Source organism: Fusarium oxysporum, chromosome 2 (genome assembly GCF_000149955.1).
Source record: "Fusarium oxysporum f. sp. lycopersici 4287 chromosome 2, whole genome shotgun sequence".
Taxonomy (NCBI): Eukaryota; Fungi; Ascomycota; class Sordariomycetes; order Hypocreales; family Nectriaceae; genus Fusarium; species Fusarium oxysporum.
In genome coordinates, this window is record NC_030987.1 from 809,232 (window position 1) to 823,437 (window position 14,206).

Consider the following 14,206-nt stretch of genomic DNA (forward strand, 5'->3'; position numbering starts at 1 on the left):
CAGTGACAGACATTTTAAGCCTCCTTCTAGAACAATTCTAGACTGACAATGCCGCCGTCGTGCAGATATTTTCTCTAGCTCGGACGCACGTGATGATGTGATGCATCATGATACCTCATAAACCCCCAACCTTCCTAGACAGTATTAGTCCACCAAAATAATCCCTATCATCACAGCCTCAAAAGAAAGCAGGTTTAGTTCTAGATAGCACGGACATGTTTACCCAACTATTACACCAAGCTTCCAGTCAGGATAACCAGTCACGTAAATTATCCCGAAGGGAGCCGCATCTAAGAAACACTACGCGCGCCTCGGCCGCCGCCGGCCAAATTCGCATCACGTAAAAGTTACCACTTAAAACTCCACAGCGCGGGATCGTCTTGTGTAATAGAATCCTCGCTATCAACTGCTTTTACGTACAACTTCCACCGGTGGGCTTTTACCCCAGCGTGGAGAAGAGGAGATTCCCCAGACCTTGGCGTTCCTTTAAATCTGGATCTTTGCTTTTCTTTTTTTCCAAAGGGCAGAGTTGACAACTCTGACTTGTTCCTTGTTCATCATCACTATTATTCCTCGTATTGTTGTTATAGTACTTGGCCTAGGGGTTGAGACTTCATCATGGATACCATCACACCACAGACCGCGTCCAAGAACGCGACAAACAAAGACTCTACCCTTGATCCTGATCAGATTGCTCGCATCGACCATTCCTACGACCAAGCCATCGGCACAGTAACCGACTTCGAGAAACAGAAAACCGCTGAAGGCGAAGCTCACTTCCGTCGTTTAGGATGGAAGCGACTCGCTGTTATCCTCATCGTTGAGGCCATTGGTCTTGGAACATTCAGTCTTCCAGGTGCCTTTGCGACACTCGGCATCGTCGCGGGTGTCTTCTGCTGTATTGCCTTGGGCTTTATGGCCATCTACACAGCGTGGATCATCGGAAAGATCAAGGTCCTGTATCCTTCGATCAAACATTATGGAGATATCGGTGGCTTGCTCATGGGAAGGTTTGGTGAGGAGTTGTTTGGCGCTATGTATGTGCTGCAGCTCATCCTCATCACGGCCTCTTTCGTCCTCACTGGCAGTATTGCCCTGAATATCTTGGCCGACGATAAGGTTTGCGGTCTTATCTTCAGCGCTGTTTCGGGCTTCATGCTCTTCATCCTAGCTATCATGCCTTCGTTCGCCGAGGCCGCCATCTTAGGTTACATCGACCTGGTCTGCATCATGACAGCCATTGGTATTGCTGTCATTGCATCCGGCGTGAACGCTTCCAACCAGCCTGGTGGCATTGGTGCTTCAGACTGGTCTGCGTGGCCTGACCCTGATGCCACTTTCAAGGATGGCATGGTGGCTATCTGCAACATCATCTTTGCTTATTGCTTTGCCATGTACATGACTCCTTTCATGGATGAGATGCATACGCCTGAGGACTTTATGAAGTCTGTCTGGACTCTTGGAGGTGTTGAGATCTTTATCTATACCCTAAGCGGTTCTCTTATCTATGTCTTCGTTGGCAAGGACGTGGCCAGTCCTGCTCTCCAGTCTTTACCTGGAGTTCTACCAAAGGTGGCCTTTGGTGTGGCTCTCCCCATGATCTTCATCTCGGGTGCCATTGGCAATACCGTCACTGCCAAATATGTTCATCTGAGATTCTACAAAAACTCGATCGTTCGATTCGTCAATACGCCCAAGGGTTGGGTGACTTGGCTTCTCACTCTTGCTGGCATCACAATCATCTCTTGGGTTCTCGGCGAGGCAATTCCCTTCTTCAACGACCTTCTCTCACTCAGCTCCGCCCTTTTCGTATCTGGATTCATTCTGTACTTCCCAGCGGTTATGTGGTACAAGCTGATTTGCAGAGGCAAGTGGTATGCCAGAGAGAATATTCTCCACGCCGTTGCTTGCATTTTTACATTTATCTTCGGCCTGCTGGTCCTTGTTGGAGGAACATATGCCACAGCTTTGGATATCGTAAGTCTTCTATTCCTCTATCTAAGTGAGGAAATTCTGTCTGACATACACCGCAGCAACATCATTATGAGATCGGAGCTTTCCGTACACCATTTTCGTGCGAGGCGTAAGGGGCTACTGCGGAGTAAGGGTGTGAATTATAGGCATGATTGCTCAGCAATCGATTTGGGACGTTTGTTGTTTTTATTATATGTGTAGAATATGTAAAGCCAGCTGAATTATGCAGCAAGTAAATGTGTCCTCTTGATTTTCCACTGGATCCTCGTTAAATCTTAAGCCACACGCGTCTCCCTTGTCACTATGTGTTCAGCATCAGTCATATGACACTCTAGAGCCGAAGTTAGGCGAGAATGATAATTCATCTTGCCAGACGCGTCTCTATAGCTGGCGAGGGGTCGACACTTGTTCGCTTACAGGGAAGGAATTTGATGATAATAGTCTCGTCACCCATGTAATTGGTCAACGGCGATCTACAAAGCCATGTACCGTTTGGGAAACAACAAGCGACACATTCAATTGGCTGAGAGTGGTGCTGGGCGGGATGATCTCGGTTTAGTGTCAAACACCATGACTACGATCCACAATGTGCTCAAGTTGCAATAGACTTCTGGGTGACGATACTGGTTATAAGTCGGACAATTGGTATATATGGTCCGAAGTAAATGCGGGGTTGCGCGACACTTCCCCCACGATTGTTGACGCCACGACACTCAAATTCCTGATCATAGATGACCCCTGAACTGAATCGCCTCGGCCGATGATAACTTGAACCCCATGCTTCGTTGAGCCGCTCTTTAACACGTAGACCATGACATGAGTATCCGAACGTCATAAGGTAAGTTCTGCCATGGAATGTCCTCCCAAAAGCTTCTTTCGTACCCACCACTAGATAAGTTATTTGCGGCTGAGACCTGTGGCTGAGAGCTTATATCAGCCCAGAGAACTTAGTACCATAGCTCCCCGTATCTCTCGTAGCCGCTTTCTGGATCTCGCCTTTGCCATCTTTTCTTCTTGGGTATCCTCTTCTTCCTCTTCCTCATCATCGCTCCACCGATCCTCGCATTTCCCGTTCATGACATCAAGATACTCGTTTGCATATTCTGCTCCTAGGCACAGCGGACAGATAGCGCCATGACCACAGTTGCCTTGCGATAATACTGCCCCGCAGAAAAAGTTGGCATTTTCTCGTGTATTATACAGATGTATATCCAAAGACTGGTCGCCCAGACATAGAGAGCAGTTTCCATTCTCGAGTCGCGCAATTATATCCGGGACCTCGATATTGTGAAAGAGGAAATATCCTTGGAAGCGCAGATGAGAAACCGGGATCGAGTATGCATTTCCCCGGGCAGTCTTAGTGATTCTGAAAAATGGTTCCATATCTTCTCCCACCCTGTCCTTTTCGGGGTCAATCATACGCGGGATCCTTAAGACATTTCTCATAGGCGTTCACGAGATCACCATTCGTGAGCTCTTCGCATTCCTTCCACTCTTCAAGAACATTGCAGATCAGAGTAGGCTCGGTTCTGTTACCGTTCGTAGACTTGAGACTTATTTCAATCCCGTAGACTAACTTGTATGTATTCTTGTAGACATAGAGCTCTGCCAGATCTAGGATGTCAATCCATAGTTCAGTCGGAAGGGTTTTGTTGCCTTGCTTTGTTGTGATGTGAGTAGAACCGTGAGTCAGGACGTTGCGAAGGTAGCTTGCGCCCCAGCAGTCAACACTGAAAACGAGAATCGATTTAAGCTTCACAAGACTGTCAAGATCTTGAGTTTTCATGGGCTTCATTGTGGGCAGACGTGTGGAGGGGTAGTGAAGGCTGTGGTTATTGTTGCTGTTGTCGAATGGAAGGTTAATTGTTCCTCAAAATATGGAAAGTGTGGAGAGTAAAAATAGAAAGAATAAGATAAGGCGATCAAGTCCTTATTTTATAGGTAAGAATTGTCATTGAACTTTCGTATTTGAGCTATATGTTTGTTATACTTTGTGAATAAGGTTCAGTGGCGATCCATCTTTTCACCTACATCACAATCTCCCTTGGTGATGAATATCAACCCAGATGGTCAAAATGGCGACTATCTACGTGATGCTTCTTGCAAATTGTTTCAATATTCAAATATCGCAATGAGACCACTCGCAAGTTCACAGCAGAGTTACATGTTATTGGGGGTCGTCGGCCGACGCCAACAATCAAAAAATGGTCAAATAAGGCTACAGCTTACTGGAGCTAGCATGAATACCTCGCCCAGTTTGTCCAGTTACTACTTGAAGTAGACATGACTACAATTTATAAAGCTTTTAGGAGTATCTATGTTCTTACAATAGAAGATTCTATCTGTCAGGACACAGGAAATTACAAGCCACAGAAACTTTCAGCTGCCAACTAACGAACACAGAACATTAGTTTCTTCTCATCATAAGAACATTATTGAGGTTTCAAAATACAACGGCAACAGTAGAAAGGCGAGACGCATACTAGCCGCCTACCCAACATTGACGCCAAGCAAGGTACCTTACATATGGAGCCAAGGACTCTGGTCGAAGGACGTCCAGAGCCTTTTTGAAGTAAAGAATTAAGGACAAAGTACCCTGACTGAGTCTTACAGGTTCATTGTTTTCTTCTTCATGGATGCGGGAAAAGACTTTCTTGACATTGGAGGAATGCTAGACTGATAGACTCCATAATCTGGAGCGGCATATTGAAGATTTGGTCTCTTATTCATCCAGCCACCCATCCCACCGAATCTTGTTCGTTACTTTTAGATCTCAAGATAGCTTAACCTTATCCCACCTCAGCTTTGCCGAGGTTACATGAAATGGTATCCTAAAGCGCAATCTCATCCGCAGAGTTTCACAAATTTTTAGCGAGTTATTCCCACCCAAAAACCACATATCACATTCAGGCAAATATTGTACCCCCTTGAAACACCCGCCAACCACCCTAGTAAAACACGTTTCCATATTTCGACAAGAAAATTATTTTTCAACCAACCGAATCACAGCAGATAAGGAATCAAAACACAAACGAAACTACAAACCGTCCGATGCCAAGACCTGCCACGCCGGTAAAGTCGGATCGAACTGTGAGAGAAGTGTTTCTAGATTGGGCGTTTAAATGCATGTCATTCACCTCTCAAACGTTATTGGTGGGATTATCATTCGATGTATGGTCGGAAATTGCCGAATAAGGCTCACAGACAAAGTGACAGGCGGCTGTGGCTTTTCGCCAAAATAACCATTTTCGAGAAGCTTAAAACAATGACATGCTCGTGTATTGACTATGAAACGCGTGAAACTGACTCAAGTCGTTCCCTTCGGCCGTAATGACCTTATCTCTCGACCCTTCAACCTAGTAATGATAGGTGCGCTTACATCGCTTCGCCCTTCTGGATTAAGAGGTTGACCGTGTTTTCAGGAATACCCTTCATGACGTCTTTCAGAGACATGGATGCAATAAGGTTGCATAATTCTGCTGCCTTGATATCCTTGAGGCCCAAAAGATAAGCCGCGAGGCCAGTGACGTGTGGTGTTGCCATTGATGTGCCTGACTCGAGTTTGACACCTCCTTTGATCCAGGTACTCTTGATATCGACGCCAGGGGCGAAAACGTCTACAGAAACACCGTAGTTGGAGAATGAGGCTCTGGTATCGTTCTGGGCGGTTGCTCCAACAGTGCAGGCCATAGGTTCGTTACTTGGCGAAACGCGAGATGCGTCTGTGTCATCGTTGCCAGCTGCTACAGCGAGAAAATACCCTGACTTCACGATATATCTAGCTGCTGCGTTGATAGCCGGTGAAGAAGCAACACTAACAGACATATTGACCACAATGCCCTTGGGACAGTTTCGGGTAGTAGCATCTTCAACAATAAAGTCTATACCCGCGAGAATTCCCGACCTACGCCGATTTATTTTCAGTAACACTCACATGATCCCAAAAGATGAGTAAACTCACGTCTGACCCGCTGTGTACTCATTTAGTACCTTGACAGCGAAGAGCTGCGTCTTCTTTGCGACACCATACGTTTTAGACCCAATGGTGCCCGCAATGTGAGTCCCATGACCATTAGCATCCAAGTCAGCATTATCAACAAAGTTCTGCACGAATCTGGCGCGACCCTCAAATTCCTGTTTTTTGGGTTAGCATGTTTCATTTTACCGCCTTGCATAAACGATAAGGTAAGGTACTGACAGGGTGGTCGACTTCGATACCGGTGTCGAGAACATAAGTGCATGTGCCCTCACCGGCACTTTCGTCATAGGTGTAAGTTGTATGATCCTTGCCTGGTAGTTTTTTGGAAATCCGGGCTAGACCCCAGGGTGCGTTTTTCTGGGTAGATGCTCCATGCATGGTGGAGACCCTTTTCAATGAAATCGATGTTGGGGTCGTTGAGTAGATCTTTCAGCTCGGATTTGGTAAGGCTAGCTGAGAATCCGTTGAAAAGATTGGATTAGGTGTAGTCGGCATTGGATACAATTTTGGTAACGGTACTGGCGACTGCTTTAGAAACCGCGTTGGTCTCCATGACGACGATGTACTTGCTCTCGGCCCCGTCAACCCCACGAGGGATGACTAGAGGTGCAGCCATGACGGCCTGAGCCAGGGAGAAAACAGTAAGGAAGTGCATTGCAAGAATGTGTCTCAGGATGTTCTAGAAAAGGCTGGTGCCGTTAATGGCAACTGGTTGCTCATAGCGAGCGGTGTGACTCTTTATAGTCACTGATGATTTAATCCAGAGGACTTAATTGATGATTGATATCTTGAGAGGATTCACCAATAGATTCAGCGACGCGTTAGCTCTCAAGGTGACGCAGCACCGCAAACGCGTCTTTGCTGTCGATCTGCTCCTGTGTCATGGTGATCATCATGGTAGCGCTTATCGTAGGACCAAGAGATTTTGAAAATATGACAGAAAACTCTTCAGTACTAATTTTCTGATAACCTGCCTGTACCCTAGCGTGTTCCCAGACTTCATAAGACGCCCTAGGATCTGACTGAACACGCAGTTTCCGATTCTCAAAGGAATGAAATGGTTGTTGCTGACGTCTTTGGCTGAGCCACGATGGATCATGGTAAACACTGATACTCAGCGCATTCTATTAAAGAAGTTCACTGGGCTATCCGGATGTCTTTGAACTAGAATATAGACTGATTATCATGGACTGTCAATGATTTTGATATTGTATAATCGTTCAGATTACCCTACGCTACCAAGCAACTCAGATTCGCAGGGATAATTCCAGTCCCGCTTATCAGGACGCTAACACTAAGAGGAGTTATCAAGCCAGCCAGAAGCCACCAAGTGAACAGAGCTTTCAGAACGCGGAAAATTTTGATCCCCCTAGGCTTCCTATTATGCCTTGGCACTTAGACCACACCTATGGAAAGCTGATGAATCGGTCACACAAATGTAATGAGGCACTGCTTGATGATCTCGCGTTAAGACGAGCTAGCGATGCGAGCCAGCCTATTAGAGGCAGGACGGAATATCGTAACTGCCAATCATGCAAAGTCTAAAATTAAACTCGTGCGAAACTTCGGCCGAAATAGCTGCTGATAGTTTTATCAAAACTTGGAGACTCATTCTGTGTTTCTTGACTTCCACCAGTTTCTTTTGAGAGAAACCAGCATTATTTTCTGCATACTCAAAGCTGAAGTCGTACGATAACTCCGAATATGCAGAGGGCCGATATTCCGGCACAGATTTAAGCTTATGTTGCAACCTTATCTATTCTGGCTAAATGCCGCCCTCTCAGGGCTGTCCCCAAGAATCCTAAATGCGAGGTCAATCTGAATCTGGCTGGTTCTTTACGTCGTTGTGGGATGGGTTTGTTAGCTTTCAATCTATGACTGTGACATTTCGCTGCGACAATGTCGACTTTAAGGGTTTGTAAAATCCCAGCCCATCTAATTATATAACTCTCCTTACAACCTACGCCCAATGGGTCACCGCTATAGACTGCTACAACCAAACTATTCGCTTTAACTCCCTTCACGGCGGCGAAATAGGTCTCATCGAAGAAGTTCTCAACAGCACTTGTAACTCGTCCCAAAGCGGCTAATAAAGCCACCAACCTCCTAATATTGCGGCTCCGCAGTCTACACAAACCTTAACTGCTACCTTGAATGTATCGACCTAGGCGACCCCATCGATGAGACAAACAGGTAGACTTGACTTGGCTGCGACCAGGGCTGCTTCAAGCCTCCCTAGGGTGTATTTAGCCACATCGATTGGGCTATTGAACTCTGTATTGGCCAAGAGACCGAAATTGACATGAAAGATTCAGCATGACGTTGGCTGGTTATCAATCTGGAAGTAAGCAGAAGCTCCATGGTATTTGGCCCCAGCTGAAAATGCATGCCAGTATCTCTGTGTTTTAAACCAGCCCCTCGCGAAACACCACTCAAAATTCCATCGTTACCTTCGGTTCCTGTATTATTAGAAAACCCATTGCTAAGTGATATGATCATCATTCGATTATCACCGGAAATACAAGTGTTTCGAGACATTATATCCGCCCGTTCCCAGCAGTAAATCTTAACACTGCAAAATATGCCCCCAAAACAGTCCGTCTATAGTAACCTTGTTAAGAATCGATGAAACATGTGTCGTCTTTGAAGCGAAGAAAAACCCACCCAGGTCGGCCCGCTTACACGACCCTGGGCGTTTAAACGTGCCCCCTTCACACAGCCTCCACTTTGTTTTTGATACAGGGGCCGTAGCAGAAACCCTCGCCAGCGAACCTGACAATAAAATATCGATATTTTTCGGATGCGAAAAATGTATATATACTCATACGACGTAGGATGGGTGAGTTGTTGTCTTGTCGTCATCAGCTTCAGCTTCTACAGCAAAGTCTTTCTTCTAGGTCCTGGTGATCGTTTTTTCTTTTCTTTTCTCACTTTACTATTCTTTGTGCCGGCACATTTCTTTTTACCTTATCTTTTAACTGTCAAGATGCATTCCTTCAAGAGCGTTCTCTTTCCTTCCCTTTTTGCTTTGGCTCATGGGCACTCTGTCATTCTCAATGCCCAAGGTCTCGACACTTCTCCTGCTAGTGTAGGATTCCAAGGTAAGCATGATACTCCGAGTGAATGATTGGCTTGGTGTTAATCAGATCGTCAGTTGATCCCGAGATCGCCCGCAACTGCATCACTATCAATCCTTGCCAGCAGGATGCCACTATCATTCGTGATGCAGAGATAACTGCCAACATCGTTAACCAGTGTGGCCGCACTGAGCTGTCTGGTAACATTGATGTCGGCGAGAACACTGAGAATGCCCTTTCCGCTGGCAAGGTCACTCAGGTTGAGGCTGGTGGTGAGCTCACCGTTACCATTCATCAGGTCAACGCCGATGGCGCTGGTCCATACGTGTGTGATCTTGATGAGAGCAGCAACACCAACACCAACATTCAGGTAAAACATCCGCAATGACAGCAGTTTAATAGCTAACACTGGTTACAGAACTTGACCGTCACAAATAACGTTCCTGGAACAAACGGTCTTTCTCAGGTCAAGACCCAAGCTTTCAACATCACCGTCAAGATGCCTGATGACCTCAACTGCTTTGGAGGTAAGCATGCTCAAAGTCCATCACAACTCAACGATGCCTAACATCAAATAGCTTCCACCGGTAACATCTGCACCGTACGATGCCGTAACAACGCCCTCGCTGGTCCCTTCGGTGGCTGCTTCGCCGTTCAGCAGGCCGATTCCGACAAGAAGACCAACACTCCTCAGAACATCAAGACTACTCAGCAACTCCAGGCTATTAATGCTCAGGTCCTCCAGAACCAGAAGGACTTCCCTGACTCCGTCAAGGCCAACGAGAACGCTACCAACGACGAGGCTGATCAGAACAAGGCTGCCGTTGACGCTCTTCTTGGCAACACCATCGTCACCTCCGCCTTTGCTACTGAGACACCCTCTGTTGTTCTTGGACGACCTCCTGCGGCTACCGAGACAGGTGCTGGAGGCAACGGTGACAACAACGGCAACAACAACGGTGGAAACAACGGCGGTAACGGCAACAACAATGGAGGTAACAACGGCGGTAACAACGGCGGTAACAATGGCGGCAATGGCGGTAACGGACAAGGTCAAGGCAACGGCCAGGGTAACGGACAAGGCAACGGTGGTCAAGGCGGCCAAAACGGCGACAACAACCAGGGAGGTAACGACGGTAACCAGGGTGGCCGTGGGGGTTTCGGAGGTGGCCAGGGTCGAGGACAATTCGGTGGCGGCGGTAACTTTGGCGGATTCGGAGGAAACGCCAAGCGAGCTGCTTCTAAGCTCCGATGGGCCAAGCGATTCTTCACCCAAGAAGATACCATCTAATTGATACTTGGATGAGTGAATAAAGGAAAAGAATACTGGAACACCGGGAAGTAGATGATGGGATAGCCATAGGATGAGGAGAGAGATAGACAATAAAGATGATGTACCAAAACAAGACGAACTTGGCTGAGAGTAAATTAGAGGAGGGGAGGATGCGGCGATAGGTATGTGGCTATTGGTCGGCTCCCATATTGGTCCAGGATGACGTCTCAGTAAACTTTAAGAATAAGAAAGAGAACGAGTAAGAGTTATAAAGAAAAGCAGGAAAATTTAAGAACTTAATATCTCTACTAATATTAGAGTTTTTACTATTTTATCTTTAATTATATACTTTTAAGCTTATCTTAATATTAAATCTCTAGAAACCAGTGGTATGATACATTAAACTAGGGTTCTATCTCACTTGCCTTACAACTACCATAGCTCTTAAGTAAATCCAGTAAATCGGTAAGCTTTTCTTCATATTCTAACACTTCTATTATTAAAATCACATAATTATTAGTAAATAATAGTCACCTCTTAGAATAATCTTATTAGGGATATATACTAACCTGACTTTGACATCTTCTCTCTTGCCCTTTCTAGACTCAAAGGCCAAGACTTTAATAGCGAATCTAGTGGCGTCTCTGGTGGCATTTCCCTTCCGCTTGCACTCGGCCTACTCTTGTAAATAGGATTCACTTCAACTCCAGCCTCTAGCAAGACCTGAGTACTCTCGAAAAGTTCGTATTCAACTGCATAATGCAATAGCGTTCTCCTTGACGCCGTTTGCGTTGCAGCTATGGCACCCAGAGCCATGACTGCATGCTTGCGTAGAATTCTGGCTAATTGCTTGTCCTGTCTCCCAGAACATAACATGTTGAAAAGCGGATATTCGCCCTCCTCTAGACTCCAATTGGGCTTCTCAGGTTTGTCACTGATACTAGCCCTATTATCAAGAAGCACTTCAACGGCAGACGTTCGGACGGAATGGGCTTGGGCTAGGACAGGTGTGAAGCCATTCTCATCACGAACATCGATCCGCGCTCCGTGGGCTAGCAGAAGCTTGATAGCGCGGATCTGGAGGTCTTCATTTTGTGTATAGTTGGGCCCAAAGCCCATCAGAGCTGTCCGCTTATCATTTCCAGCCATGTTCACATCTGCGCCTGCTTCAATCAACTCCTCAGCCATTTCAAGATTTCCTACATAGATAGCAAGCATCAGACAGGTATTGATGATTTGTCTATCAAATGGAAAAGGAATCCACGAAACTGATAGTTGGTTGATATCAAACCCATACCTCAGAAGTGTATCGACCGTGTTTCGTATCTTGGCCCGGTCAAGTGATCTAGGACCTCTCATGACAGGATTATAGAACTGATTTTGGGTGCCTATCCAGCGGAAGTCCCCCGCGATTAGATGATGAAAGACTCCAATCCCATCCTCAAGGATCTGAGTGCCCCCTCTTGAGTTATTCTCGAGAAGGAGTTGCAGAATACCATGATCCCAGTTTTGGACAGCTATTTCCACAGCACTTGACCCACCAGAGGCGCCAAGAATAGGTTCTTCAGGCAATACGTCATCAAGGGACCGCGGACAGAAGAAAGCTATGCCTGTCGAGAGTATAAACTGTTTATGGCCATTCGGAAGCCAAGGGTCGGCGCCGTGTCTCAAGAGAGCCTTTACTGCTTCTGCGCTGGAGAACTCGACCGCCCAATGTAGGGGACTGCCCACTGGAGTCACAAATGGGTAGTGAAGCATTTTGTGGTCGCGAGTCGATAAAGCATTGACTAAGGCGCCGTTCTTCACAATCGCGTCTGTTACAGCTGTTATTTGATCGGGGTGAAATACAAACAACCAGTGAAGACAGGATGGCCCGTCTCCCCTTGACTGAATTGTTGGATCTGCACCCTCATGGAGCAGAAATAAAACTGTTTCAAGGGATCCGCACAGGAAAGCACGATATAATGGAAATTCGCCCAAGGAGTTGAGACTGTTGACGTTTGTCGAGCTCGTAATTCTTTTGAGAATCTTGAGAGCTGTAGGGCTATTGAATGAGCAGAGTGCATGGATAAGACAGTCGCCATCTTTGTTTAGAGCGCGAGTCGTGGACACTCCCTCGCGGATAATCTCGAGATCGAAGTCAATTAAATCATCCAAAGTAGATGGTTTCATGAGTGTAAAGTGCTGGTTGAAGCCGCCATTTCTTTGGAATATCTTGATGGCGTTGTCAAAACGAGAAGGGTCCGTCGAGCGAGCCTTGGTAGAAGACGCCAACGCCCCTGTGGCAATAGAGCTGAATAGCCAATCCTGTCTGTGGACTTGGATTTCATCATCAGGTTGAAAACCATAGCGGTCGTAATATGAGAAAATGAGGCCTTGAGCTTGTATTACGCCGCTGAGAGCAGCTTTGCGAAGAAGTCCAAGCCAGGTATCTTTCGTCATTGGATCGAGGAGTCTCTTGTTGATGAGATCTTGGGAGTTCATGAATAGTCCAAAGACCTCTTCTGCGGATAGGCTGTTTTCATTCTGGCAATAAGCAGATAGTAGATAATTGGCCATCGCGTCGCTGAATACAGGAATCTGCCAATCCCATGGTGAGTAGTTGTCTACAGCATCAGCCTGGAACTCGAGATCTGCAACGCCCTCTTCAGTATCTCCATCGCTTCGAGTACCCCTGTGCGTATCGGCTTGATGGCCCTTGTTCCTGTCATTGTCAGCAAATTATTCTGCCATTCAGGATTGGTTACTCACACGACGGCAGCTTTTCCGTCCTTTGATCCCAAGAGACGCACGACCGCAGCATCGCGTTCTTTTGCATCCTTAGTCAGACATGCTTCTGTCAACTGGCAGAATTTGTCCTTGAGCGCTTCTGGGATATCACTCTTGTTCCGAAAGTCCTGTAATGCCAGCTCAAGAGCTCTGTCTCCCTCGCTACCTTCTGGGGGGGACGTCGTTTGGCACAGGGTGAACCACGTTATGAGGCCAAAGGAATACATGTCGATGCTGTCTAGATATTCTGGATCTAGCGGTTCCCCATTCTCATGATACAGACGGAGCTCCGGAGCCCTCCACCCAACTGTACCTCTACCACGCAGGGAATTGGTTCCAATTATACCTGCGCCACCTCCAAAGTCGGTCAATCTGGCAAGCCAGCGTGCGTCTTTTTCATATATGAGAACATTTCCAGGCTTTAAGTCGCCATGAATAATACCGACGTCGTGGATAGCCCAAAGCGCAGACGAGATATCAAGGATAATTGCCTGTCGATTTCTAAATGTCATGGGCACATCGTCCTGAATAAACTTTTCAAGGTCTCCATTTGCCAGCTCCAGTGCAATAAAGGGAACCCGATGCCACGTTATATCAACCCCCCAACCAATCATGTGGACGATATTTGGATGATCTCGTAGGGCCGGATGGCGCAAGGCTGCAATCTCTATAATCAAGTCGTAGACCTGCCTGCGGATGCTATCCGAGGACAGATCCAGCTTTATCCTTGCATTAAGCAGAAACCTGGGGTATTTGATAGCTGCCAGGATCAGTTGCCGAGAATCATCCGGCGGGACAATGGTTGCTTGTCGTACGATGAATTGAGCGCCAGATGCAACCTCACCCTTATCGAAGATGAAGTCGAATGGCCCAGGTACATGCAGCTCTGCAAAGACTCTAGATAGCTCAATAATAGGAAGATCACGTCGGTCACCATTCTTTGGCTCAGCTTCGGTAAGACTCAGCTCCTTAAGACTCGGAGCATTTATGGAGAGGTTGGTGATGTAGGCGGGGAGGGAAACATAGCCGGCCTCAATAGAACCAGATTCCATCGTGGCTTGGGCTCATTAATCTTGCACAAGTAGAAAATGGATTGTATCAGCTATGTGAAGCTGAAATATCAAGGTGAGGACA

At 46.7% G+C, this 14,206-nt stretch overlaps 6 protein-coding genes across 7 annotated transcripts; 2 read left to right on the forward strand and 4 right to left on the reverse strand.

Moving 5' to 3' along the window:
• The first annotated feature begins 171 nt into the window (after positions 1–171).
• On the forward strand, positions 172–2,249 carry FOXG_05857 (uncharacterized protein). The gene is made up of 2 exons (XM_018384303.1): positions 172–1,977; positions 2,034–2,249. Exons 1-2 carry the CDS (start codon positions 619–621, stop codon positions 2,085–2,087), a joined length of 1,413 nt encoding a protein of 470 aa, XP_018241370.1. The 5' UTR covers positions 172–618; the 3' UTR covers positions 2,088–2,249.
• A 658-nt stretch (positions 2,250–2,907) lies between these two features.
• On the reverse strand, positions 2,908–3,769 carry FOXG_19134 (uncharacterized protein; the record flags this gene model as incomplete). Its single annotated transcript, XM_018399317.1, has 2 exons — positions 2,908–3,340; positions 3,396–3,769. The coding sequence occupies 2 exons, from the start codon at positions 3,767–3,769 to the stop codon at positions 2,908–2,910; spliced, it is 807 nt and encodes a 268-aa protein (XP_018241371.1).
• A 1,580-nt stretch (positions 3,770–5,349) lies between these two features.
• FOXG_05860 (uncharacterized protein) lies at positions 5,350–6,331 on the reverse strand (the record flags this gene model as incomplete). Its single annotated transcript, XM_018384304.1, has 3 exons — positions 5,350–5,878; positions 5,936–6,108; positions 6,173–6,331. The coding sequence occupies 3 exons, from the start codon at positions 6,329–6,331 to the stop codon at positions 5,350–5,352; spliced, it is 861 nt and encodes a 286-aa protein (XP_018241372.1).
• Positions 6,332–6,431: 100 nt separating this feature from the next.
• Positions 6,432–6,608, reverse strand: FOXG_19135 (uncharacterized protein; the record flags this gene model as incomplete). The annotated part of the gene is made up of 1 exon (XM_018399318.1): positions 6,432–6,608. One exon carries the CDS (start codon positions 6,606–6,608, stop codon positions 6,432–6,434), a length of 177 nt encoding a protein of 58 aa, XP_018241373.1.
• A 2,164-nt stretch (positions 6,609–8,772) lies between these two features.
• FOXG_05861 (uncharacterized protein) lies at positions 8,773–10,452 on the forward strand. The gene is made up of 4 exons (XM_018384305.1): positions 8,773–9,054; positions 9,108–9,400; positions 9,449–9,557; positions 9,609–10,452. Exons 1-4 carry the CDS (start codon positions 8,940–8,942, stop codon positions 10,319–10,321), a joined length of 1,230 nt encoding a protein of 409 aa, XP_018241374.1. The 5' UTR covers positions 8,773–8,939; the 3' UTR covers positions 10,322–10,452.
• Positions 10,453–10,658: 206 nt separating this feature from the next.
• On the reverse strand, positions 10,659–14,164 carry FOXG_05862 (serine/threonine protein kinase). 2 transcript variants are annotated; one of them, XM_018384307.1, is made up of 4 exons: positions 13,888–14,164; positions 13,055–13,832; positions 10,873–13,007; positions 10,659–10,796 (listed from the first exon to the last, which is right to left on the reverse strand). In XM_018384307.1, the coding sequence occupies exons 2-4, from the start codon at positions 13,684–13,686 to the stop codon at positions 10,708–10,710; spliced, it is 2,856 nt and encodes a 951-aa protein (XP_018241376.1). In that variant the 5' UTR covers positions 13,687–13,832; positions 13,888–14,164; the 3' UTR covers positions 10,659–10,707. The 2 variants fall into 2 exon arrangements, with proteins under 2 accessions (XP_018241376.1, XP_018241375.1); XM_018384306.1 differs by having other exon boundaries at positions 13,055–14,164.
• Between the last annotated feature and the right edge of the window lie 42 nt (positions 14,165–14,206).

Coding starts and splice junctions, on each gene's coding strand:
- FOXG_05861 (XM_018384305.1), top strand. CDS start 8,940: ATGCATTCCTTCAAGAGCGTTCTCTTTCCTTCCCTTTTTGCTTTGGCT. Junction 9,055..9,107: donor TGCTAGTGTAGGATTCCAAG/GTAAGCATGATA, acceptor TCAGATCGTCAG/TTGATCCCGAGATCGCCCGC. Junction 9,558..9,608: donor TGACCTCAACTGCTTTGGAG/GTAAGCATGCTC, acceptor AACATCAAATAG/CTTCCACCGGTAACATCTGC.
- FOXG_05857 (XM_018384303.1), top strand. CDS start 619: ATGGATACCATCACACCACAGACCGCGTCCAAGAACGCGACAAACAAA. Junction 1,978..2,033: donor ATGCCACAGCTTTGGATATC/GTAAGTCTTCTA, acceptor CATACACCGCAG/CAACATCATTATGAGATCGG.
- FOXG_05862 (XM_018384306.1), bottom strand. CDS start 14,124: ATGGAATCTGGTTCTATTGAGGCCGGCTATGTTTCCCTCCCCGCCTAC. Junction 13,008..13,054: donor GACGGAAAAGCTGCCGTCGT/GTGAGTAACCAA, acceptor TGACAATGACAG/GAACAAGGGCCATCAAGCCG. Junction 10,797..10,872: donor AGAGAAGATGTCAAAGTCAG/GTTAGTATATAT, acceptor TTTTAATAATAG/AAGTGTTAGAATATGAAGAA.